The 26,817-nt window shown below is 46.5% G+C and overlaps 1 protein-coding gene across 3 annotated transcripts; it reads left to right on the forward strand.

Annotated features, from left to right (window-relative positions):
- Positions 1-3,437: 3,437 nt before the first annotated feature.
- Positions 3,438-26,790, forward strand: SLC35A1 (solute carrier family 35 member A1). Of its 3 annotated transcripts, none has more exons than XM_061567841.1 (10): positions 3,438-3,547; positions 4,512-4,697; positions 10,330-10,377; positions 11,574-11,757; positions 13,701-13,860; positions 16,335-16,487; positions 17,778-17,844; positions 19,721-19,897; positions 21,098-21,232; positions 22,369-26,790. In XM_061567841.1, exons 2-10 carry the CDS (start codon positions 4,688-4,690, stop codon positions 22,503-22,505), a joined length of 1,071 nt encoding a protein of 356 aa, XP_061423825.1. In that variant the 5' UTR covers positions 3,438-3,547; positions 4,512-4,687; the 3' UTR covers positions 22,506-26,790. The 3 variants fall into 3 exon arrangements, with proteins under 3 accessions (XP_061423825.1, XP_061423824.1, XP_061423826.1); XM_061567840.1 differs by lacking the exon at positions 3,438-3,547 and adding an exon at positions 3,944-3,961; XM_061567842.1 differs by lacking the exons at positions 3,438-3,547; positions 10,330-10,377 and adding an exon at positions 3,945-3,961.
- Positions 26,791-26,817: the final 27 nt, after the last annotated feature.

The following is a 26,817-nucleotide window of genomic DNA, read 5'->3' on the forward strand; positions in this document are numbered from 1 at the left end:
ACGAAGGAGCGTGGGACCGCGATGTCAGCTGGTGTCCAGGTAACTTGGTGAATTTTCGCATCACAGGATCGTGAGAAATGGAGACCGCGCTTGGGCACGGGACCAGCGGTGGTTTGATGGATTGATCACGGATGCTGACGTTGAGGGCTACCGACAGATACATCGTGATTATGACATTAGCAACGTTCTTTGTTTACCCAGGCAAGGATCAGTAACGAGTCCAAGGGCTACGTATGGTTTTTTTTTTAAAGAGGGCCCGTTTCGTGAATGCGACTTTGGCTTCATGTGGGGTCAAATTTCGCCGAGTATCCAATTAGTGCGCTTGGCTACGTACGGTGCGAAAGAAGTTCAAGTTCATTTATTAGGTATAGCCCTGTGAGCCATTCGGCTCTTGAATCGGGTGCAACCGCAACAAACAAAAAACTAAAAAATAAACAAAAAAATATCTTAAAGTGAATATGTGACTAAGTGCAAACAGAAAATCCAAGAAAAGACGGCTAAATATTGCAGAAAAAACACCGTACACCAACGATCTGAGCAAAAATCCCAGTGGGATGCAAGTCAAACAACAACAACAAACACAAGACAACTTAGATTAAGGCCACCAGTCTTACTCCGTACTAAAACAAACAAACATGGCCAAACCAAAAAACTTTTCGAAATCACCAAAATAAAGCCATGAAAGTAATGAAACAGTGATCATAGGAACTGTGACGGAATTTTCACAATAAACGACATAAACAACATGTACTACCAAAACTCTGCAGCCATAGCTGGCTGCATGAGTCACTCCAAAACAGCAGTTCAACATACAGCATATGCACACACATACAAATCCATGAACCGAATCACCCAGCATGCGCGCCCTATCTTATCGGTTTCTGGGGGGTTCTTCAGCTTTGCCCCTGGATAGTGCTCGCTTTGGTTGACCACCACGCACGCGGCATTGTCAAGAGGCGGCTGGGAGGCCTGAACGACCTGTTCAACGTGGTGGGCAGCAGAGGGCAGTCCTGTAAAAAGCCATCGTATGGCGCTCAAATATGGCATTGATGATTCAAAATTTTTTTAAAAAGTCAGCATAACAAAATAATAGTGCACGCCGGTACACAAAAAAAACTATACTTTTCAAACGAAAATTTTTAAACGGTGATTTTTTTTTTCAAACAACATTCAACAGTGTAAAAAAGCCTTTGTGTGTTATGCTAAAAACCATGAGCGGTTCCTGAAGAACTACACTGCGGTCCTCTCTGCACTCTGTTGTTAAATCAGCACCGTGTATGACAAGAAAACCCATCATGCAATCTGTGTTTTTTGTGGCAGTTCATGCGTCTTGGATTGTCCAGTCTCAGCTGATTATTGCAGTCTTCATCTTCACGGGGAGATGAAACAGCATTGCCTCTTTGAAAGATCCACCTGGGCTACAGTACAACATGACACAATATAAGAACACAACGCTTAAAAATATAATACCATACTCTTTTAGTTCTTTCGGTAAAGTCACGGAGGTAAAATTCAATCAAAATAAATCACGACGATGGCTTGTGTTGCTATCGAAACGTCGTAATTTATTTTGTTTCATTTCTACCTACGTGACTTTACAGAGAGAACCAACGAGTATGGGTTCCTGCAGTCACGAAAGCTTCAAATCTAATAAAGTTGGTTCATGACTGATGTTGACGCCGATGTGGAGGGCATCACTGACCTCTGCTGCTGCTGCTGGTGGTCACCACCACCAGCAGCAGCATATGATGCGTTTGGGTGGATCGATAATGGGAACACAAAGGCAACGTGTGGTGGTGATGATGATGGTGCACCAGTGTTGGAGCTCATGTGAAGCGATGGTTCTCTAGCCCAGTAAACATGCAGCGTTGTTGGCATGTGGTTGGAACCGTTTGGCCAACATTGGTCCAACGTTTACTAGGCGAGTCTAAGGGGCTCAGGGGCCGTCCATAAATGACGTCACGCGATTTTGGACGATTTTTTACCCCCCCCCCTCGTCACACGGCGTCACAAAAAGTCAGACCCCCCCTCAAATATGACGTCACAAAGCTCTGCCCCCCCCCAAATAAAACATACTTCAAATCGCTTTAAATTATTGCCATTGTAGTGCGTATTTAATGTGGCGCTGCAATCTGATGTTGTAGGAGAAAGCATTTATTTATTTAATTAAGTAGAACGTGTTGTCTATTTATTTAAAGTTGCGCATTTTGATGTGACGTCACATTTCTCACCCCCCCCCCCCTTGTCACACATCGTCACAAATGTCTGACCCCCCCCCCCCCCCAGGTGCGTGACGTCATTTATGGACGGCCCCTAATTGAGCCTTGGAACACAAAGGCTAAACGTGTGGTGGTAATTATAATTAATCGGTACAGGTACTGGGCTCCCACCAAACCACTTGGACTCCTGGGAAGCGATGTGTGGGCTGAATGTGCCCGTCTGCTGAAAATAAAGTCATTGGTGATGGAGCAAAACGACCAAGGGCATCCAAGTTATTCATTCAATGGGCGTCTATGTGAGTCTGAGTCTCTATACGAAGTTTGTAGGGATTTATGTGACGATATATCTCTATGTCGGGGCCGTCCATAAATGACGTCACGCACCTGGGGAGGGGGGGTCAGACATTTGTGACGATGTGTGACGGGGGGGGGGGGGTGAGAAATGTGACGTCGCATCAAAATGCGCAACTTTAAATAAATATAGAATTTCGATTTAAAGCTTTCGTGACTGCAGGATTTCATATTCTTTGTTCTTTCGGCAAAGTCACGTAGAAGAGAAATAATACAATAATACAAATAAACCAATAAAATATATAATTGTTATAACAACACTAATTGTTATAACAACACTCCTACAACATCAGAGTGCAGCGCCACATTAAATACGCGCTACAATGACAATAGTTTAAAGCGATTCGAAGCATGTTTTATTTTCAAAATGGAAATATGTTTTTGGGGGTGGGGGCAGAGCTTTGTGACGTCACATTTGAGGGGGGGGGGGTCTGACTTTTCGTGACGCCGTGTGACGAGGGGGGGGGGGGGTAAAAAATCGTCCAAAATCGCGTGACGTCATTTATGGACGGCCCCAGAGTGCTGTTAGCGAGTGGCACCCACGAAGGGCTCACACTGTGGCACACGAGGGGGTGGCTGGCCAGCAACCAACGCCCGCCCGGCCGCCTTTGTCTCCCCAGTTGGCGATGTTTACTTCACACCGCACCAGGTACTCATTTGAGGCTGAGTCGACCTTAGGGGAGTTCAGACAACCGTCACCGGTATAGGCCGTGAGCGGTAATCGAACGAGCCGGTTCGTAGTCGCCCTCACCGCTGCACCACCGCTCCCCCCCACGTGAAACCACGCAAACCCGCTCCAAGCTTGAGGCTCGTGACGTCATGTCACCTCGGAACCGATGACGTCATTGTTCGCGCACACGCCGCCGTGTCTATGACGTCATCGGTGCCGCCACGTGGGCGCGGCGCGCGCACCGCTCATCTCACGTCCGCATTCGCGGGGCCTGCAGAGCGTGGCCGAGCTGCTGCTGGTGGTGGTGGTGCGTGAGTCCGGCGTGTATTTGCGTTTCGTCTCTCGTCAACGCCTCCCTCTCCCCCCCCGTCTCTTGTCTCTTAACCATCGTCTTGATCGTTTATTTGTTGTGGACGTCTGTGCTGGTGGTGGTGGTGGTGGTGAGGGGGATATTTATGTTTAAGTCGTGGTTTAGTGGTGATTAAGGACGCTGCTGCTGGGCAATTAGAGGCAGTCGCCCTCCAGCAACAACGGAGGGCGGAGGAGCGACGCTCACAACAACGAGCGGAGCGCCGGGTTAGCTAAAGCACAGCAAGTTGGCACAGTAGGGGGCACAGGTGGTGCATCAGCCACTCATCTCAGTCAGTCGACCCGTGGCACCTGCTGGGTCTGCCCCGTGACCTCCTGCCAGCGGGAATTCGACACTTCACGTGGCCCCAAGGTGCACCTAGCCTGGCACAAGCGTCGTGGTGACGTCACCGCCACTCAGTGGCGAATGGCGGTGGTTATTGGTGAGGGGTTTAAGAGCTTTACAGCTCATTGGATTCCTCCGGTGGCTTTTAGAAATGCGGATTCTGTCTCGGGTCTCGTCTGCATTGCCTTGCTCTACCCCCGCCTGTGTACGGTCTGTCTGCTCTGTAAAGTCGACATTCTGTACCCTCTTGCTGTATCTCAGCTCTACTCTCCTTTGCGCCGTCTTGTTCTGTCCTGTCTTGTCTACTCTGCACTGTATTGCTCTCGACTGCCTCGCCTCTCTGTTGCCTTGTTCTCTCTCTCTCTCTCGCCGTGTTGTTTGTACCGTCCAGTCTTGGCGGCGCGATCTAATCTGTCAACTCCCTTCCACGCCGTCTTTGTCTTTGTTGCCATCTGTAACGTCCGGCTTGCAGTGTCTCTTGTTGACATCGTGGCCGAATTATCCCGTGCCATCTGGTCTCCTCTCTGCAGCTGTAATCTCGTCTCAACGCCCGTGTCGTGTGCGCTCTCTTTCACAGGAGACTCTGAACACATATCTAGCGGCTGGTAGATCTCAACGCAGCTGCTCTTACATCTGAAGAAGCAGCAGCAAGCCCCTGCTGCTGTTACTGTTGATACTGCTGCTGCTACTGCTGCAGCTGCTCACTGCGTTTAAGTCCTCGCCTCGTCGCAGCTCCACGCAACCCGAGGCGCGATGGCTGCAGGTGAGAGAGCCGCGTGCGGTCACGTCTTGACCTGGCAAGGCCGGCAAGGTGGCATGGCTAGAGGAAGGGATGCCAGGCTATTTGTTGCAGGGCAAGAGTTGGGAAAGGAAGAGGGAGCAAAGGCTGGGAAGGAAGGCGAGGATAGGGTGCTGGGCGAGGCTGGGCAAGGCTGGGCTAAAGGCGAGGCTGGGAAGGAGTTCTCATGGCTCGGGAAGTTTTCAGGCAGGGGGCATGTGTTGCAGTGCAAGGCAGCGAAGGAGGGCAACGCTAGGAAACCGGGGCAAGGTTGGGCTAGGGGGCAAGGCTGGGTTAGAGGGCAAGGCTGGGTTAGAGGGCAAGGCTGGGCTAGAGGGCAGAGGGCAAGGCTGGGATGAAGAGTGAGGCTGGGCTGGGCTGGAGGGCAGAGGGCAAGGCTGGGCTAGAGGGCAGAGGGCAAGGCTGGGCTGGAGGGCAAGGCTGGGCTGGAGGGTAGAGGGCAAGGCTGGGCTGGGCTGGAGGGCAGAGGGCAACGCTGGGCTGGAGGGCAGAGGGCAAGGCTGGGCTGGAGGGCAAGGCTGGGCTGGGCTGGAGGGCAGAGGGCAAGGCTGGGCTAGAGGGCAAGGCTGGGATGACGAGTGAGGCTGGAAGGCATGCACGTGAAGGGGGGCAGCGCCTGGAAGGGGGGATGGCAGCGCAGGAAAGGGGGGCAAGGCTACGGGGAAGGTGAATTCTGGGTTGTGCAGTTGGGACACTTTGAGGGTTGCGTAAGGCTTGAGTTGAGGGTAGAACTGGGAAAGGAGGTTAAGGCTGGAGGAGATATAGCATTATGGCTGCAGGTATTGTGGTCTATGCAAATATGACTCCTTGTAAAAAAGGTGTCAGTTTTGTTGCCAGATAGAAGGGTAAAAAAACAATTATCATATTTTTTACTGGCAAATGAGGTTCCAATGGTGAGATATGCCTCGTCTGGCAGGTAGGAGGGCAAGGTCTGTCTGGGCAATAGGGGTGTGCCCACAGAGATGCCAGTACTGAAGTGGGCATTGGTGCCAACCATCGTGAAGGATAAAGCGGGATGTGGTCACGTGTGCGATGTTTTAAGACGTTTTAAGGCCTCGTGTTTTAATGTATGGGACAGCTTCATAGCATATTTGCTGTACATAATGTAATGTATACATAGAATGTATATGTCCTACATAATTGCACATGTGTCTTGCGCGCATTTAAGTGTTGTTGGAATATACTCTAATGCAAGTATACGTGCATATGGTATGCACATGAGTGTGAGATGGCACATAGGGTGTCTGTGTGTGGTTTATGTACATGTGTATGTTGCATGGTGGAAACGTGTATGCGATATGTAAATGACGTGTATGGACATGTATGAACATGGGAATGTGGTGCAGAGGTTACACGGACATGTGCGTGGAGTGCATTTACATTTGGTATATATATGTCCATGTGGTGTGTGTGTGTGCGGGTGTGATCTATAACCTGAGTAATATCTGAACCTGTCCTGGGCATCCTTTAGGTTTGTTCAGCCTTAAATGACGAGCTGTTGCAGTGTGCAAACATCACCAACAGCAGACAAATGTGGCCGGGCGTGGTGCTAGCCACACTCGCCCACCTCCTCGTTCACCGATCTCATCTTAAAATAGTTGCTCGCTCACAAGCACTTGGCCCAGCAGTCTGATAGAGGTTACACGGTGGGTCTTTGTGTACGTCTACTGTATCATTTGTTGGCCAAAGACCCTCTGCAGCTGCTGCAGTTCTTTAAGAGTGAGCTGAATGCATTGAGGTCATTGCCAGTCACTCACTGCCCCCTACCCGCCTCCACTGCCAGTACTGAACAGCAGCCACTGGCAGAGGTCGCAAACGGGTTTTGATTCCTTACCCGTACCCGTACCCGGCCGCACCAGGGTCGCAAACGGGTACCCGTACCCAGCCGGGTACGGGTACCCGGGTATCGGGTACCCGGTTGCGACCTCTGGCCACTGGTCATCATCATCATTATGGAGCGAGTACACGAGCCTGGGCCATCGCGCGTTCTCAACCCGTTTGTCAATCCACTGATAGACGTGGGCCTCCCCAAGCAGCGTGGGTGGCCATTTGACCGTACTTCACGTCGGCCAGTTTGGGATTGGTGAAGCGTGTGGGTTGAGGAGGGGAAAGGGGTTCTTGGCCAGGACCCAGGCATCACTTGGCTTGAATAGTGCTGGGATGGGTGGCCACCATGCAGACGCAGTTTGTCATCCTGATGTGAGGTCGACGCGGTCGGTTGCATAGAGAGCGGTGCAGTAAAATCCATTGGTGTACCCGTACTACTACGCTTGCGTGGCTATGCTGCCCGCCTTCGTGAACCCGAACTGACCAGCATAGAGTACCGCACGGACCAATAATCCCCACGACCCCACAGGCAGGAGTGGGGATGCCTTCGTCCTGCAGTGGACCGATAAAGTGGGTTGCAGGTGTACAACAAAGATGGGTAATCGTGACAGATGTGGACTATGGGGGATGGTCGTGACGACTGGAGTCAGGGACACTGCCCGGAGGGTGGGTTATTGCAGTTGTTGCGACACGGTATGCTTTACAAGTATAGCATTACGGAGGAGCTGCACCTTTTGCTTGCATTCCTGAGATTCCGTTTACCTGCAGCAGTAGCAGAAGGCAAGCTTTGTTTAACGCGACCGGAGAATGCAATGGGCTTTGACGCAATACAAAAGTGCGATGCAATCGGGTACGTTTCCTGTAATGGCAGGTACACAAATTATGTAACTTCACAGTCAATGTAACAAAACATCACTGTAATAGTGCACGCATATGGGGAGGCGGCATTGTGATGGTAATTACCAGTGTTAGACCAGAAAATGCAGTTATAACCCCTCAAACCCAAGCTATTAATACTTTAATACTTGCATTGTCTTTACACTGTTCGCCCTTCGGCGTTCTCTGATCTGACATTGGTGAGAAAAGGTCATCACGAAGGTGTAGCCGAATCCAAGGCTGTAATTATAAAATATATTGGGGGGGGACACATTCCTCCCCCCCCCCCCCAATATTCAAATATGCTCAAAATGTCCCCCCCCAATATTTTGCTATAACATTTTTTGATATGCTATGTAAATAAAAACAATTTTCTGAACCTTGGCCACAATATCTGGACTTGTCTTCATATAAATCAATGCATAGATTTATGTTTATATGATTGTGGTTATGGTTGTACTTTATTAATCCATAATCTCTGCCATTACATACAATGAAACAAGAAATGGTAAAAAAAGTAAAAACAGAGCAATGTAATACAATACACCATTAGACATTATTGTAAAAAATAAGTAAATAGTGATTTTTTAAACATTTAAGTCAGGAAATTAGTTTTCAAATATAAATATTTTTCTGGGTTGGGACCCCCAGACACCCTGGAAGATTTGGTTCCCCCCAATGTTGACTCCATGGCTACGATCTTGGCCCAATCAGTTTTCAAAAACAATTCATATTATCAGAGAATGTTTGCACGTGTTTCCACAATTGTGTGGTAAATGCAGACTTGATGCCTTGTAGTAATAGGGGTATGAATTTGACGTTTGAACATCTTAACGCATATTTTATTGCCAGTGTGGGTAAAGCCTATTCCTATTTTTTTCATCATTTCGATACTGGTAGAAAGGACCCTTAGATACGCCTTAAAAGTGTTTGAAATGTACTGCCCGTAGTTAAATGAAAGTTTCTCCCTGCATGTCACGAATGTTTTTTTGTTAACTCACCCATAGACCTTGAACATGTTGACAACTTCGGGAACAATTATGTTTAACGTCTCTTTGAGCACTAGCCTTCCAAGTAGAGAATAGACAAAACCAGCAGTTTTTCTAGTTACATTCACAAGTAATCACCAGACAACTTACAATTATTCACTTGACATTTTTACTAGACTTAAATATGTGACGAAATGTTCATAGTATTAGCACTTCCGATTAGCACGGTTGGTTACGTACAGTGCGAAAAAAGTTCAACATATCTTCTTGGTTCTTTCGGTAAAGTCACATAGAATGGAAATAATAAAATAATAAAAATAAAACAATAAAATAATTCTCACGACGTTTCACCCACAATGCAAGCAGTCGTCCTCAGGTGGAGAGCAGGTCTGTCGAGAAGACAGCGTCTGAATGACACACTCCAGGCCTTATATCTTTATTATTTTATTATTTCCATTCTACGTGACTTTACCGAAAGAACCAAGAAGACGAATCCCTGCAGTCATGAAAACTTTAAATCGAAGTTCAACATACTTATGTTGGTGGACAACCATACATCATTCCTTCATCGTTAACGCGACTTTAGCAGAAAAGCCCGTCACTAAATCACGGGCAATGCACCCGATTCCGTCAGACAGCAGTCACGGGGCAGTACTTCGTACGGGCGACCACTGTGCATGAAACGGGTGTTGGGAGTCGTAGGTGTTGAAGGGAGCAAAGGTCAGTGCAGGTGAAATGTTTTGTTCTGGACTCCTCCCACCTTCAGCTCGAAATGGCCAGCCTGGTGGACAGTAAGAATGACCTTCATGACCTGCACGGTATGGGGAGGCCCTAATCCAGTCGGTGGATTGACAAATGAACGTATTGGCGGTGCACCGGTATAACAAAAAAGCACAATTTTCGCGATAATTATTAACTTTTTTTTTTCGATTTAAAGCTTTCGTGACTGCAGGGACTCATATTATTGGTTCTTTCGGTAAAGTCACGTAGAAGGGAAATAATAAAATAATAATGAAAACAGGTGTGTTTTCACACCTGATAATTGCTTGTGTTGCAATCGAAACGTCGTGAGAATTTTATAGCTGTATTTTTATTATTTTATTATTGCCCTTCTACGTGACTTTACTGAAAGAACCAAGAATAATGATTTACTTACCCGCGATTTGCAACCCCCGGTCAGAAAAATCTTGCGGGGTTGGTGCGTCAACATCCGTTCTCGTGATGTCGAAGCAGTCGGAAGAAGAATGTCCGTTCAGATTTAGATTTTGGACTGTTTTATGAGGATCCCAGTGTGTTACACGGCACCGGTGTACCGCCAATATGTCCAAATGGTCTCGACACGTCAGCAATGAGACTTCAAGTCACTCGGTGGCAAAGGTCACCCATTTAAAGCTTTCGTGACTGCAGGGATTCATCTTCTTGGTTCTTTCGGTAAAGTCACGTAGAAGGGAAGTAATAAAATAATAAAAATAAAACATCATAAAATAATTCTCACGACGTTTCGGCCACAACGCAAGCAGCAATTATTTTATTATGTTTTATTTTTATTATTTTATTACTTCCCTTCTATGTGACTTTACCGAAAGAACCAAGAAGATGAAAGGTCACCCAGTTGACATCTTCAATCGCCCAAAAGTAACTGGAAAAGGATCATTGCCTGAAAGTTTAACATATACATATGTTATGAAGGCACAATTAATAGCTAACACGTCATTCTAAGTGTGGTACATTATTTGCATTTTTATGTTTTACAAATGCCTCCAAGGAGTCAAAACTATGGGAGAGTAAGAACTTGACTTTCGGTGACTGTCAAGATAAACATTTTTCCCGGGGCGAATTCGATGTCTCCCTTGCAGAACATTTCATCGCGATGGTTTTTCACTCTGTGACTCCTGTCCCTGCAGATATGGACAAAGAAACCAAGTCACTGGCAAAGCTCTCCCTGCAGATTGGTATCTAATCGCAGATGCAGCTGTTCATCCAAGCACAGACCCTTTCTTGGGTTGCGCTTCTTATCCTTCGGCATTCATTTCTAATTTCTACTGCTTCTAGCTTTCAGTTGAACGAATATGAAGAGACGCCACATCTTTAGTTTTCATGTAGAGATGGGGTTCGGCGAGAGGGTTTTTAGGGTTAAGGTTTACAGTTTTCAGTATATTGTTTTTATCGTTAGGCAATAGGAGTGAGGTCTTTTGGGTTAGCGTTTTAGGGTTAGGTTTAAGGAGCTGTAATGTAATTCTGATGGTTAGTGGTTAGGGACAGACGTGCCCAGTACTTATTTTCTTACCACACGTCTTTCATGAAAGCGGTGGGTGCAATTGTTCAAGGTCTGCACCACAAAACCAGGAGCCCTGAGTTAACTTCTAAGCCACAGAGATCACGTCAGTCGCAAATGATAGCTGAGCTCACATCCTGGGCCTCTACTAGATCTACTCGGACTTGCGAAGAGCGCCTGGGGCAGTGTGAAAACATGAACAGTGGGGACACAAAGACAGCCAGCCGGGTATGGCCACGGCAACAACACCCTTTCATGCGCCATACCAGCTCGAAAAGTCGCTCACTCGCCGCTAATATGTGGCTAGTGATATCTGAACTGGCTCTGAGCACCACCTTCACCGACCCAGTGACGTGAAGGCTGCTCAAGCAATCCCCACGACTGACATAGCGCGGAGAAGGCCTTTGTCCAGCAGTGGGTAGATAACGGGCTGCAATTATTTACGTTTGTCTTATGAAGTAATTGGTGCCGCCGATAGTTTATCCATTGGTCAAGACCAGAGAGTTTTGTTTAACAGTCTTATTATTCTTATAGTTACAATCGTAACACCTATACTGCCGACGAAAATAAGTCGGTTATTACAAAAATAAGACTAAAGAAAATGTAGATTTAATTCTGAAAGGTACCGTGTCGTGAGAGGAGTGGTGGCATAGTGGTTAGTGCACTCCGCTTTGAAAATAGCCACCTGAGTTTTAGTCTTGACCACTTAGCAAACCTCACCGGGCCAGTATGGTGAAGTATTCTCAAAACAACGCCGACGATCGACACAGCGTGGGCGGAAGTCTATTCATCCAGTAGCGGATTCACAAAAGGTCGTTGTCATAATCCTTTTGTGTGTGTGCGTGCGTGTGTGGCGCACGTGACTGCGTGCAGGTGTGGACAAGGTGAGCCTGCCCTTCAAGCTGTACTGCTTGACGGTGATGACCCTGGTGGCCGCCGCGTACATCGTGGGCCTGCGCTACACGCGCACCACCACGGGAGACATGTACTTTGCCACGACCGCCGTGTGCCTCACCGAGGTGGCGAAGCTCATCGTCAGCTTCGCCATGCTCACCAGGTGAGCGACCCCCCCCCCCCCCCCCCCACCCCGCAGGGAACAACGGGACAGCATTGCAGGAACCGTTCGGCTCGGATGCGCGCAAACGTGGGCCGGGCGACTCGCGTTGCTGCAGATCGCTGTTTTATACAAAGTTCACCTCGCTATGAATGCTGATAGTTGGCCGTGACAGTGTAAATGAGTTGATAAATAGACCAAAAAATTATAATCGCTCACTTTTATCGTGGCCCATACCTGCCAAAATGGCAGCCGCCCCACATGCTGCTCCCCCGAAGGTGGGAAACCCCCTACGGGCCACACGCGGCTGATGACGTCACCAAGCCTCATCCATTACCTCCTGTCCAGCGGCATACGTGGGAATGGAGGCGAGACTTGTTTTCCACTAGTTTCGTGTTATTTGATTCGTCGAGTAAAGGAATCTGTAATTAGTAGCTGGGATGATTACTTAAATCATTGTACTGGTGGGGGTCTGCACCATTGCACCCCCATGGCCGCCTTTGTCTTCCCATTGTTGGCTGTTACTCTTCGGCACTGCTCTGTGTTTTTGCGTCATTTGCTTTGTGTTCAATGTCTGTCCTGTTTATTATCTAAAGCAGGGGTGGGGAACCTTTTTTCTGCCAAGGGCCATTTGGATATTTATAACGTCATTTGCGGGCCATTCAAATTATCAACTTAGAAATTAGCCTGTTATATTTGGTCAAACATTTAATTAACTCACCCCTAATGCGATGGCTGGAACAGTTTTTTTTTGGTGAGGCGTGTGATGTTAGCTGCTATTGATGATGTTGCTACTCGCAACTGCTTTTCCAGGTTTGCTCCTAGATTTATTGAATTTCGAGTCACGCCTGCGGTTGCCTTGGCAGGGCCAGACCAAATGATTTCGCGGGCCTTGTACGGCCCGCGGGCCGGAGGTTCCCCACCCCTGATCTAAAGGAACAAAAACAATTGCATATATGTTAATTACTTGCTCATTATTTGTTCTTGCGTGTTTGTTGTTGTAACATTCTTACCCGCCCCAAATGGACATCTGTGAAATAGAGCTTTTTACAGCTCATAGAATTCCTCCAGTATGAATAAATATTCTGATTTAATGTTTTCCTCGTGAGCCTGAGAAATTGTTCGAATTGATGAATAGTTGAATAATTTAATGCCTGGTACTCGCCATCCCATCTGCTTTGAGTGTGCTATAACATCATAGCCACATTGTTTCCATGGCGCTACCATATTTCTGCGAGGCTTACACTAAAATAGTTGAGTTTTATTTGTATATTTTTCTTTCGTGATTTGCTTACATTTCCTCTACTTTGCACGCCTATCGTGTGTTTGTATTGTTTTTGTTGTTGTAACGTTCTGACCCTGCCCCTACTGGACATCCGTGATTAAGAGCTTCATAGCTCATCGGATTCTTCAAGTATGTATACATACAGTGATCCCTCGTTTATCGCGGTTAATGGGGACCGGAACCCCTCGCGATAGGTGAAAATCCGCGAAGTAGGAATGGCCCCCTAGGAATTTCCGTATATGTGTGTGTGGGTACCAGAATGTTTAAAATATGTATATTTGTACTTTATATATATATTTTACTTAAATCTATTTAATTATAAAACCTTAATATTATACATTCACTCTCTCTCTCATACGATACGTATTATGGTGTTCTACACTCACCAATGACAGTAGTATCTTGAGACTTGACTCCAGTAATGACGACGACGACGATGACAATGACGATGACAGTGACGACGATGACAGACCTGTGCAGTTCGATGAATGTGATGATGGATGATGATGTTACTGCACAGGTATAATGAGGCCTTGAAATCAGTTCGAAAAATCCGCGATGCACTGAGGCCGCGAAACTTGAACCGCGAAGTGGCGAGGGATTACTGTATACCGATTCACATGGCGAACTACACAGGGGACCTTTGTCTTGTGTGCCACAGGGAGACGGGGAGCGTGCGGGGTATGGCCAAGTCCGTCTGGGAGGACGTGATCATGAACCGCAAGGAAACCCTAAAGCTCGCCATCCCGTCGCTGGTGTACGCGTTGCAGAACAACATGGGCTACGTGGCGCTCAGCAACCTCGATGCGGCCGTTTACCAGGTATGCCTTCCGAGTCCTCGTTCGGCGCACAAGTTACAGGCATTCCCGATATTAGGAGGCCACTGGAGTTATGCACTTTTAAAACTAGATGAAAAACGAATTTCTTTAAGGACTGCTTTTTGTGTTTAGTTTGTTGTCCTGGGCCCGCACCTCCGATTAGCACAGTTGGCTACGTATGGTGCGAAAGAAGTTCAACATGCTTACCTGATCCTGATATTGTGGAAAACATTTCCACCTCCGGCTTGCATTGTGCTGACTCTGTGTCGGTCAGCAGACGAGCGATAGTCGGTCGCCCTCTTAGCACTTTCCTTTCGCTACACCCGTGGTTTACCGTTTTTCGCGAACGTCACTCGCCGATTCCTACCGCTCATGTTGAGAAAAGCAAACGGTAGCTTGCACATCTGAGGAGTTGTCCGATAAAAACTATATAACCCGCATACACAAATACATTACACTGGTCAACACACTTTTTTTGGTATGAGGTATTCCAACGGTTTTAGGGTAATTTGGGGGTGCTGATTCCAAATCTGGCATCAGTTTTTGTCTATCACGTCAGGTTTTTGAGATATCAAATATTGCATTTTCAATAAAAACTGCGGAAGAAAAATATTAAATAAATGTGGATATCTACATGAAATAATATTATAAACACACTATCCTAAAAATACAGCACCATATTTTAACACTAAAGCAGTCACTGACTCGCAACAACTTGCAATCATAAGTGACAGAGTTAATTTCGGATAAAATCAATGAAAATGGGCTATGCCGATAGCATAAAAATGAGATGTGATAGAGCAAATCTGAGATCAGATTTGGAATCAGCACCCTGAAATTAGTCTAACACAGCTGCAAAAGTCCAGGCCAGAATTTTTATTTTGTTGACCAGTGTTATTGAAATACTGCCTAGTCTATTTACACATTCACTGGAAGTAACAGACACCCGCATGTGTGATTTGTTTCAAGTTTCGTGAGAAGCGTCTACATCAATGTAAGACTCATGGATTGTGATTCGGTCTACCAGATTGACAGTTGTATCTCATCCATGGTGTGTTCAAGCACCGTACTTTAGTTCAAAACCTTTCTCGCTTTGCTTTACTCACATAATTCAACTTGGGAATTCCCGGCCATTGTGTCGTTTCCCGAGTTCTTATAGCCTCGCTCAATCAGGAAACATTTAACTCAATTTCAAGAGTGCTGTTTGTTGCTGGCCATCTGGCGTTTTGGACCTTTGCTCAGCAACTGTCGCTGTGAGGGCCATTGGGTGTCTTTCGTTGCACGGCAACACAAAGTCGAACAACTGCAAAGGTTAGGAACGGTCGCCTACGCCGATTAAAACTTGTTATTTGTTCATATTTTGACAAACATGCGCAGTGTAAACTTCACTTCAAGAGATTGTGAGTAGACCAGCGTGTGGGAAGCTGGTCTCGTGTGGTGTTACAAGGGCAAAGCTCACTCAGGGTCCTCTTGGCTTGTGTTGGCTCTGTTTACAGTGATGTTGACAGAAGCATTGAATGTTTCAACAAAACGCAGCAGGCTAACATTGAGACAAATCGTAATTGTGTTGATCTCTGATGGGAGCCATCTTGAGGGATCGTACACGTGGCATCTGTTATTGTTACTTTTTCCATGAGCAGTTTCCATCATCGGAGAATCCTTTAAACCGATTCTAACACTCATTAGTAAAGAAATCTTCGGATAGAAAAGTGAATGCAGGTTGGCGACACGGATAATAATAATATGCGCAATACGTGCTTTCTAGAGGGCAAAAAGCACAATTGACCATAGAATATGTCATTGCTTGTTACGTGACATCACCACACTGCGTCTCTCTAATTTTAGGCCACCGACTCAAGAAAGTCAACATGTTTAGAACACCGTAGCAGGATATTCCAGCACACACTACTTGAAAACGAAGGTTGGCCAATTTAGTCATGTGGTACGGCAGTGGAAACAACGGGGCAAGTGTCTTAAATCCTTCTTCACCGCCTCTGTCTACCCAGCAGTATAAACTGGCGCACCACAGTTCATCGGCAGGCCGCGTGTGTTGGAGTTAAGCGTTGGTACTACCACCTCTTCCAAAATGTCTGGCCAGCCTGTAAGCATAGGCCAAATATCCACTAAAGAGTCTGTCAAGAGCGCCCTTGAGTGGAGGACCTTCCATTAGCAGTGACGTGAGCAACCAATTGCAGGGCTGCACCTTTAACTTTTGTAATCCTGAGAACTCTGTTTAATCACAGGCGGTTGCTTGTATTCGAACCCACGTTTCAAGCTCGGCTTCCTGACTTTTGACCTCTGTCCCACACGGCCACCTCGAACTGACCCAAATGTTATCGGTCGGGCAATGCAGACACCCGCACGCATCCACCCACACGCATCCACCCGCACGCATCCACCCGCACGCAGACACCCGCACGCAGACACCCGCACGTGCACGCGCGCGCGCTCACCTCGCCCGCCCTCCTTGCACGCAGGTGACGTACCAGCTGAAGATCCCGTGCACAGCGCTCTGCACCGTGCTCATGCTGGGCCGCTCGCTCAGCCGCCTGCAGTGGTTCTCCGTGTTCGTGCTGTGCGGCGGGGTCACCCTGGTGCAGTGGACGCCGGCTGAGTCAACCAAGGTCATGGTGGGTAGGTGCCTGGACTGCACCACTGCCTTTCCCTTGGTGTCGGCGCAGGGCACGTTAAGGCCTGGTGTTTAGGAGTGGAGTTGGACTATCTGATTATATCATTAATTGATTACTCTAACTGAATTTCGGTTGGATTACTCGACTAATCGTATTGCACGAAATTATTTGGAGTAAAAAAAAAGCCTGTGTTTTAAATACGTCTGCAGTACATGGTGCATGCACTTATGCCGCTGCGTAGTTTTTTGCGATTGTGCTGTGTAGCTCTCTGGTGTGTTTTCGAGGTTTGTGCCGTTTAAGTTCAAGTTAATTTATTAGGTATAGCCCTGTGAGCCATTCGGCTCTTGAATCGGGTGCAACCGCAACAAACAAAAAACAAAAACATGAACAAGAAAACATTTTAAAGTGAATATGTGACTAAGTGCAAACAGAAAATCTAAGAAAAGACAGCAAAATATTGCAGAAAAAGCACCATACACCAACGCTGTGTGCAGAAATCCCAGTGGGATGCAAGTCAAACAACAACAACAACAACCACAAGACAACTTAGATTAAGGCCATCAATCTAACTCCATACTACAACAAACAAACATGGCCAAACCAAAAAACTTTTAGAAAATCACCAAAATAAAGCCATGAAAGCAATGAAACGGTGATCATAGGAACTGTGACAGAATTTTCACAATAAACGACATAAACAACATGTACCACCAAACCCTGCAGCCATAGCTGGCTGCACGACGTCCCGGGAACCTCACCTCCGAGCACGCGGAGCGAAACGTCATGAATTGTGCCGAGCGAACACGGTGGTCGAACTTGAATGAACATCAGAGCTATACGGTGTTCTTGTTTTTGTTACGAACACAAATATACAGTATTCCCTGGTGATACGTTCCGGAGGTGCTCGTGAATAGCAAATTTAGCGGATAATTATATTGGCCTACGAAAACCGACAAATAATATTGGGCAAGAAAAATATTTTTATTAATTACCTTAAATAAATGAATACATAAATAAGATATGAAATACGTGCAAATTATTTCATCACTTTACCTCATTACCTGATCTCATCACTTCATCTCATCAATTTATCTCAACATTTTCTCTCATTGCATTCTCTCTCATCACTTTATTTCATCGCTCTCTCTCTCTCTCGATGCAGTCGTGTGGAGTCCCAGATGCGATTCGCGGATAGCCAAAATCGCGGATCACAAGTTCGTGACTAACAAGGGAATGCTGTCTTAAGCACCTCACCTGTTCACCTCTAATGCTGAATGTTGTCTGCCGAAGGTGGAGCAAAATCCATTTCTGGGGTTCATGGCCATCGCCGTTGCGGTCGTGTGCTCGGGGTTTGCTGGTAAGAAGTCCTCGTCTCGCGATATTCTCTCACACCCTCACACACTCGCACACACTCGCACACACTCGCACACACTCGCACACACTCGCACACACTCGCACGCACTCGCACGCACACACTCGCACACACTCGCACGCACACACTCGCACACACTCGCACACACTCGCACACACTCGCACGCACACACTCGCACACACTCGCACGCACACACTCGCACGCACTCGCACGCACACACTCGCACGCACACACTCGCACACACTCGCACGCACACACTCGCACACACTCGCACACACACACTCAGACACACACACACCCACACACCTACACACCCTCACACCCACACACCCACACACCCACACACACACACACCCACACACCCTCACACCCACACTCACACCCACACACCGTAATATTCGTCGAGAAGGCCTCTTTCAGCGACCGTGATTGTTAAAAGGAGGACCAATATTTTCCAACCCTGGTTAACGAGCTCAAATTTGATTTTGTACCGCAGCATTCACACAAGGTCTCATAGCGCTTTGCACAAAACAACCAGACCCTTAAGTAACCATGAACAAATACAACTGAATAAAACCTTGAATGAATAAAAACAATAAATAGATTAGACAATAAACCCCTGAACAAATAAAACCTTTAACAGATACAACTGAATTTTGATTTAAAGCTTTTATGACTGCAGGGATTCATATTCTGGGTTCTTTCGGTAAAGTCACGTAGAAGGGAAATAATAAAATAAATATATATTTATATTATTTTATTACTTCCCTTCTACGTGACTTTCCCTTATTTCGCTTCTACGTGACTTTACCGAAAGAACCAAGAATATACATACAACTGGAATAAAAACTCTCAACAGATGAACACTTTTGACAAATATAACGGAATAAACTTTAAAAAATATATATATAAACAATGTAAAAGGCACATAACCTACACAGACGGGTATACAATTGAAAACAAATATGTGTCTCCAGCTTGTCGATGGCGTTACTTGTAGTGTCTATTTAACCGGAGGGCTCGTTGTCATAGTTTACGTTTGGCGCGGGTGATGCCGCAACCGCTTGCTCAATTGCCACCTGTTCCAGCTATTGTATAATCTTTATTGCTGTTACCACTTGCTTACAAAAGGTGCGGTTAAAGTTCCAATGGGGGTTGGGGGGGGGGAAATCGTAAAACTGGAAACTATTTTCTGAAAATTAAATTCAGTGCAGCAATTTATTGATGATGCAATCTCTCGCACGGTACTGCATTAGTGGGCCTTAGCAGAGAGAACAAGGGTTACGTTTGCTTGCACGAAGCCCAGTAATATTTGCCCATCAAATAGCGCTCACTTTTTTGGGTGGTGAAATGTGGTCCCACGATGAAAGACGCTTTGTACTTCAAAGTAATAAAATCTCTGCATCACCCCCAACGTGGTCCTATTTTATGAGAATTGTAACGTTTCTACGAACGCTTTGTGAAACTGAATTGGTTGAGGCACGCAGAGAGGAATTGAAATCACTTTCAGCTCGTATCCAGACATCAGCGTATAATGAACTCGGTGACCTGAACAAAGGTGCTTTTGTTCGACCACATTTTAATTGTACGATCAGTATTGTCATGAGATAACATTTGGACGATGACATCACGTACTTCTGAAGTCACTTCAAGAGATATATTTATACGAACTGTGTTTAAAATTTAGTTTAATCGTGGGATCGCTGATATCTGGATGCGAACTATTCCTATGGCTCTCAGGAAAGGTGGTGGCTCGCCGCTTTAGCATGGCGTTGTCCACCTAAACCACTTGGGCCAACTCCTGGCTTGTGACTTTGTTTTATTTTTTTCTAACGAGGTCCGTCCGTTTGTCGCGCCACAGGCGTGTACTTTGAGCGGGTGCTCAAGAGCTCCAACACGTCGCTGTGGGTGCGCAACATCCAGATGTACCTGTGGGGCATCCTCGTCACCTTCCTGGGCGTGGTTACCAACGACGGCAGCGCCGTGATGGAGAAGGGCTTCCTGCACGGCTACACGCCCATGGTGTGGCTCGTCATATGTGAGTCGGCTCGTCGAGCATCTTGCGCGCACGGCATAGATCCCTCCGTCTCGCACTTTGTTCGTTTCTCAATCCGCTTGTCCTGGTGAGGATCGTGGTGGCAGCATGTTGAGTAGTGGCGGTCCAGACCTCCCTTTTCCTGGTGACGGACTCTAGCTCTTCCTGGGGAATTTGCGGCGTTCCCTGGCCAGCCGAGCGACATAGTCCCGCCAGCATGTCCTGGGTTGGCCCCGGGGTCTTCGCCCTTTGCAGAGATTAACATTTTTGTCGAAATATATCACAGTCGCTAAGTACAGGCCCAAAACTCGCAAGCAGCCGGACACAAACCGTCATTGTTAAAGGTGTAATAGTTGAGAGGAGAAAAAAGTGTATTGAATTGATTAGGGCGACGTGATTGAGAGCTTGGGAAAAGAGACGATGGGAGGAGAATTCCACTGTGGGAAAAGTGCGGGGGAAGAAGCAGAAAGAGCACTGTTTTGACCTGCAGTACGTATCTATGTACCTTGCTAATCGGAGGTGCGGTGGTTGAACGCAGATGAAGGTTTGCTAAACCGTATCACAAATCTTAGCAATTCTAATAATTAAATAATTCCTCATGGTTACGATGCACAAATCAAATCACACATTTTAATAATCAATTACTCTTAATGGATATGTAAATAGTTGACGTATAATTACAATGTATACGTAAGTTATCTTGTTTTTCCCAGGACGTCCTTAGGATACACAGCTTGCTATTGTTGCCTCTTTAAATCCCCTCGTCTAAATTCAGTTAATTCAATATTTTTGAGAGTTCATCATCTAGATTTGAAGTTTTCGTGACTGCAAGGATTCATACTCTTTGTTTTTTTCCGGTAAAGTCACGTAGGTAAAAAATAAATGAAATAAACGAAAACAACTACATTAAATCGAAAGTACATTGCTTAAGTGTGTGTACTTTCGCTCCGTTATCCACACCTGTAGACGGACGCTTGTGTTGTGCCCGAAACGTCGTGATATAATTTAGATGTTTTCATTTATTTTTTACCTACGTGACTTTACCGAAAAAAAACAAAGAGTATAGTTCATCTGGCAGTACCAACCTCCTCCTGATGCTGCAATGCCCAATGGTGGCCTTTGGCAACCCACGCCACTCACCCTGGTGATCATGCTGTACTGCTGCTGCGCTGTTCTACTGCTGTTGCTGTTTTTCCCACACAGTCCTCGCCAGCGTGGGTGGCCTGTACACCTCGGTGGTTGTCAAGTACACGGACAACATCATGAAGGGCTTCTCGGCTGCTGCTGCCATCGTGCTTTCCACAGTGGCTTCGATGCACCTTTTCGGCCTGCAAGTCGGTATGTTTGTCCCTTCGTCTGTCCAATCGTCCGTCTCCCTATCCGGCTGTCACAGGGTGGAATCATTTGCAGCTTGGGGTGTGTGAGCGTCTGATGGGTGATCAGGGTGGACACAAGACCAAAGGCCTTTTATCTCATAAACAACAGGAATCAAGAACACCTTGAGACGGCAACGTATCATAAAGCCTATCGCTATACTAGACAACACATCAACTCTCCGGTGCTACAAGCTCTGTTGCTCTGCTCTGAGTCCACACGGGAGGGCAGTGACGCAACTTCCTTGGAGCGTCAATTATTGGAGCAACTGCCTCTATAACCAGGATGCGGTTGATGTGACCGCCGTATTTGCAGAAGTAGAAATGGGTCTTTGGGTATCGTAAAGAAATCCGACGACCCTCTCCCTGCCTTCTTGAAATCTTCTCACACAGCCTGACTGTCCCTGATGACACGCTTAGTGGTCACCACCTCATCCACCTCCTCTTCAGCCTCTCATTGGCTTCTGTTCCCCATAGCACGGCTCGGACAATGAGCGCGCACTGCTATGTCACCAATAGTTTAACCATGACACAAGTTGCTTGTACAGAGCCTCGTTGCACCCACCAATATTTCTCTCCCACAATGTTATTAAGCCTATTGCTTTCTCCAATTACGGCCTTCATAATATCTGACCGGGATCACTTTTAAGTAGAATCTCGACACATTAACATTACTTCTCTTCAGTAACCATATTGGTGGATCACACAGAGATGTGGCGATTGTGTGCACGCGAATGTATGTATGTATGTCGAACATCTTTCGCACCGTACGTAGCCAACCGTGCTAATCGGAGGTGCAGGAAAATTTGCTTATAAATAAAACGGCGAAGTGCCTGTAGGGAACGGCACAGTAAGGAGGTTGTGCCAGGCCAATCCTGTGCTGCTGTGCAGCGTATTCTCCCTTTGCTTGAGTTATGGTCTCTGGGCACTTCAGTTTAACCCCCTTGTTCAAACGCGAGGAAATTGCGGCACTGCAAACGGTGGTGAGAAACGAGGCGCATTGGGCAACGATCGAGGGAGAAAGAGCAGTGAAACCTGTGAGGGAAACGCCGCCAGGTGCCATTGCAATGCTTCCGCCGTGTTGTGCTGTGGTGACTGCAGGCCTTTTGTTCATGGTGGGCACGTTCCTGGTGTGCCTCTCCATCTACATGTACGGCTTGCCGCGCACCGACACCACCAAGCTGACGCCGCCCCCTGGGAGCGAAGCGGAGCACAGGAAGCCGAGCACTTCCATCTGAGACGAAGCACCGTCTCCCGCCACTGCCGCTGCCGCCACCACTGCCCATCGGTCACGCCCGTAAAGACAAAAACAGAATCTACGTGGATGGGGAAGAGTCCGACGCGTGTTCACATATTCCCACTGCGGCTCGGCAATGGTGACATTTCTCGATAAGGGTCCGTCGTGGCACGGGGGCAGTATTTCAAGGGATTTTTCTGCCCCACACCCACCCACCTAACTTGTGTTTTGGACCACGCTGCTAAAGGTGAATTCGTGATGATGCTGAAATAGCGGCGTCACTGGTCAAATAACGATGCGTGGACTCGCTTGCGATAACCGCGAAGTAAAACTCTTGCCGTGTTCGACCGCGAACCGAATCTCGGTTCAGTGCGGTTGTGTTTTGCGGCCTTGGTGAGTGACACGAGTGCGTGCCGCCACCCAGGCTAGTAATGTACGCTTACGTAGCGGCTCGCCAGCCCTCTGTGTGTCTGTACGTGATCGTGAGTCGTGCGCTGCGACGAAGTGGTGTCCTTGGGAAAAACTTTAATCGTAAAGTTGTCGGTCGTCTGGGAGAAATGTTGATTGTGGGGATAAGTCTAAAAAGCACAGGTACTGTTTCACTTATTTCATTTGTAAGCCTCATCACAAGGTAATTTCTATGTAAACACTGGATCACTTGGGTCAGTAACTGGTCAAGATTTTAAAGTCATCATATGTAAAGGTTGGGTTTTATTTGTTTTTTTAATTTCCCATTGGCGTGTAAAGTGTAAACTTTGTATAGTCAGGGTGGCCGGGTTTGTTGAAGGTCAGAACGCTGAACCAGACCTTGCTGATATCCCTCGGTGAAAATATAATCAGTCACCCGTGGTTAAACCGCGTTCTCAAGCACAGTGGTCATCAATGACTTTACAACAACAACAACAACAAAAATACACGTTTAGCTTTGCACTTTGCTTCATTGCATCTTGGATAGTTAAATAGATGTTTTTTACTGTCGTGATAATCTCTCACTGTAGAGTGTGTGGATAAGTGCGACCCGTACTGGGTCATGGATAACAGAGGCCACTCGGAAGGATTGTTTTGTGTGAGATCCTGTAAAAAAAAAATTCCACAGTCATACCTCAGACACACCGCTTGTACTGATGTGCAATTGTGGCCAAAAGCACAATTAGAATTAGTGTATAGGTAAAAGGAAAATAACAACTAAAAGCGGTAGATTTTAAAATGTTGATCCATTTAGGCAACTGAACTTCTAATCTAAATTATTTAAAAATGTTATTCTGATTTAACAAAATAAAAACACTACCTAGGTTTATTATCATCATCATCATCATTCTTACAATGCTTGTTTACTCCGGAAGGCTGCACCTTGCCCAACACTCTTTTTCTAAGAAGGTCCCTGCCAATTTTTCACAGACGGTGGGGGTTGCTGCTACGTGTAGTCCCAGTTGAGTAATTAAAGCAGGTACATTGTCAAGCGTGAGAAAGCTTGGCCAGTTACATTGTGGGGTTTTTTTCTCACTTATAAAAGATCACACACTCTTGGGGGTTTTACACAAGGGTGGTCCACCGTGGTTTATACATCTCCACTCCTGCAGGCGTTTCACGCTGTACGTCGGGTATTTTGGGTTTGCGTCGCTGGATTGCGTTTTATTCATGGCCATTGGCCGAACTAAGCACTGAACCTTGACCTGTGGCCAGTTGCATACAATTCATTCAGAATGTGAGATTTCACCGTTACACTAAATAATTTACATTGCAAAAAAACGGACTAAATGTCACTCTGATTTAAAGCTTTCGTGACTGCAGGGATTCATATTCTTGGTTCTTTCGGTAAAGTCACATAGAAGGGAAATAATAAAATATTATTTTATTTTTACTTCCCTTCTATGTGACTTTACCGAAAAAAAGTCACGTAGAAGGGAAATAAAATATTTTTATTATTTTATTATTTCCCTTCTACGTGACTTTACCGAAAGAACCAAGAATATGAATGTCACTCGTGATCAGGGGCAGTTTCTTCATTAGGGCGATTGGGCGACGCACCACCAATGTCATTCAACCACAGAGTCACGCGAGCCGTCACTGTGCCTCTGGATATAGTCCAATCAGCGTCATGTCACGTTCTGTGGAGTACCGCCTCTTTTTGGGCGATTTCACTCCGGCTGAGAATCGCCCCGAGTGGCCCCATAGACTTACATTCAAAGATGTTTTTTTTCACACGGGGGGCGCTGCAATGCATTCTCTGGCTTCCGGGAGGGCTCGCCCTAACGTGCTTACGTCATCAAACGTAAGCACGTTTCATCCAACAATATAATTTGTCGCCACCTAGTGGAATCTTTAATAAAAGAAACTTGAGTGGATTGTATTAATAGTGAGTATAGAAACAAACAAGGTGTATTGTAAGAGTCACTTTATTTTTCATTAATATTAAAGAAGTGAAGTTGCCTTTACATGCTTAAGCTGTTAATTTATCCATTGCATGGGTGGACCTTATCCTGAGCAATAATCCAGACATTTGCCCCCCCCCTGAGAGATTTTGCAGGAGCCGCCACTGCTCGTGATGTATCATGTAACCAACTACAGGTTGCAACCACAGTGTTTGGCATGTGAGTCCAGACACCGCCAAGAAACGTTAAATATGGTCAAGAGGTAGCCACAATTTTGGACACGAATGGCATTTTTAATCGGTGCACATTCAAGGTGACATTCTAATGTTGACTACGGAACTTATTTTTTTTACGCAGAGCAGCGCATGAACAATGAGGCTCGGTGTCGAGTCAGGCGCCGGTAGTTGCTTTCTTGCATCGCGGGGTGGGGGGTGGTGGTGCACATCACGGAGCCTGTCTGTGATCTAACCAATAACCACAGGGAACCATTCCCTAGTAGGACATCTCCACCTTCTATCGTGTAGCTGCACCCGACTGAAGCCTCATTGACGGGCTCCTGGGCTCTCGGCTGATGAAGCCGACGTGGTTCGCTCCACACTCGCCCACACCACACAAGAGTTCAGTTTTAGAGAAAGAAAAAAAAATGGAACGTCATTCTGAGTCGTTCAGCATCCCCTCATGAAACACTAATTCGGCGCACAGAAATTACCTCCGATTTTTAAACAAAGACTTTTGAACCAACTTTGACGGGGTGGTATTTGGATAATCCTGTGTGCAATGCTTTTATTAAAAGTTATTTTTGGATTGTATTGCAGTTCTCTCTGCTGGACAGGTGTGCAAAAAGCATTTCAAGAGTGGCTAATGTAAGGGTAATCCATGTTTGAAATGCGACTACGTTTGTTGGCTTAATAGATTGTAGATTGATCCACTTTTAAAGGTTTATTACTGTGTTGTACTTGTACATTAAGGTGGACATATAACCCCCGTGATGTGCCCAAAGCTTTGGTAAATTAATTTAGCTTTTCATTGCAGCAAGCCTAGCATGGAGAATCCCACTAAGAAACAACTGCACCATGCCTTTTGAAAATGTGTTTGGTAGCACTTGTGTTGGGCGTGCGTCAAATAATTGCATCCATTTGACCAATTCCAAAGCAAAGCATCGCGAGACCTGCAAAAATTACCGTATTTATAGCTAGATGCTGATTTATAGGGGATGTTTGTAGAGTGTGCGCACTTTACGATGTAATGTCAAGTGGGTGTTGTCAGAACGCACTGGGGGGAGGAAGTGATTAAAAGGTGGTTTTGGAATTAGTTTTTTAAAAGTAACATTTTTTTTTATTGTGTTGGCGAGTTGGTGAATCCTGTGTACGATCATATTTAATCAGTCGGTTGATTAGACGGCTCGCAAAAACTGGTGCTTGGTAAAACAACCTCGCGATTTTTTTTGACAGCTTGAACCGTGCATGGAACTTAACGGAACAAGCGTTACAACTGGCGCGGGACGGATCAATGGTAGCTTGGGAATATACGTAACAAAAATAAGGAGTCTGTATTGACACAATCCGCTGCCGAATGAAGATCATCCCAGTTGCCGCCATCTGTTACGCTCCCAAGACGCAACGGTCCAGCACCTGTGCACGCTCCAATTCCATCGCTCCGTCTCTGCACTGGATGATGCCCTCGTGGGTGCCGAGTTGGAGCGATGGAATGGGCCCCGCGTGCAAGGATGCTCGTTGCATTTACTGCATCGCAGGGTTGTTGATGTTGGGGGGGGGGTGATAGTGTTGGTCTTGGGAAGCTTTCATCCAGCAGTGGATGGACCACAGCAGATGAGTAGTCTCGGCTTCCTTACTCGGTAGACCTGTACATTTGACTCGACCAACGACATTAAACAATGCTGTATACGATTCGAAAGGAGTTGCACCGTGCTTGCTTTCTGGC

Source organism: Lethenteron reissneri, chromosome 5 (assembly GCF_015708825.2).
Source record: "Lethenteron reissneri isolate LAM-NWPU_2019-01 chromosome 5, ASM1570882v1, whole genome shotgun sequence".
Taxonomy (NCBI): Eukaryota; Metazoa; Chordata; class Hyperoartia; order Petromyzontiformes; family Petromyzontidae; genus Lethenteron; species Lethenteron reissneri.

Coding starts and splice junctions, on each gene's coding strand:
- SLC35A1 (XM_061567841.1), top strand. Junction 13,861..16,334: donor TCGATGCGGCCGTTTACCAG/GTATGCCTTCCG, acceptor CCTTGCACGCAG/GTGACGTACCAGCTGAAGAT. Junction 16,488..17,777: donor CTGAGTCAACCAAGGTCATG/GTGGGTAGGTGC, acceptor TGTCTGCCGAAG/GTGGAGCAAAATCCATTTCT.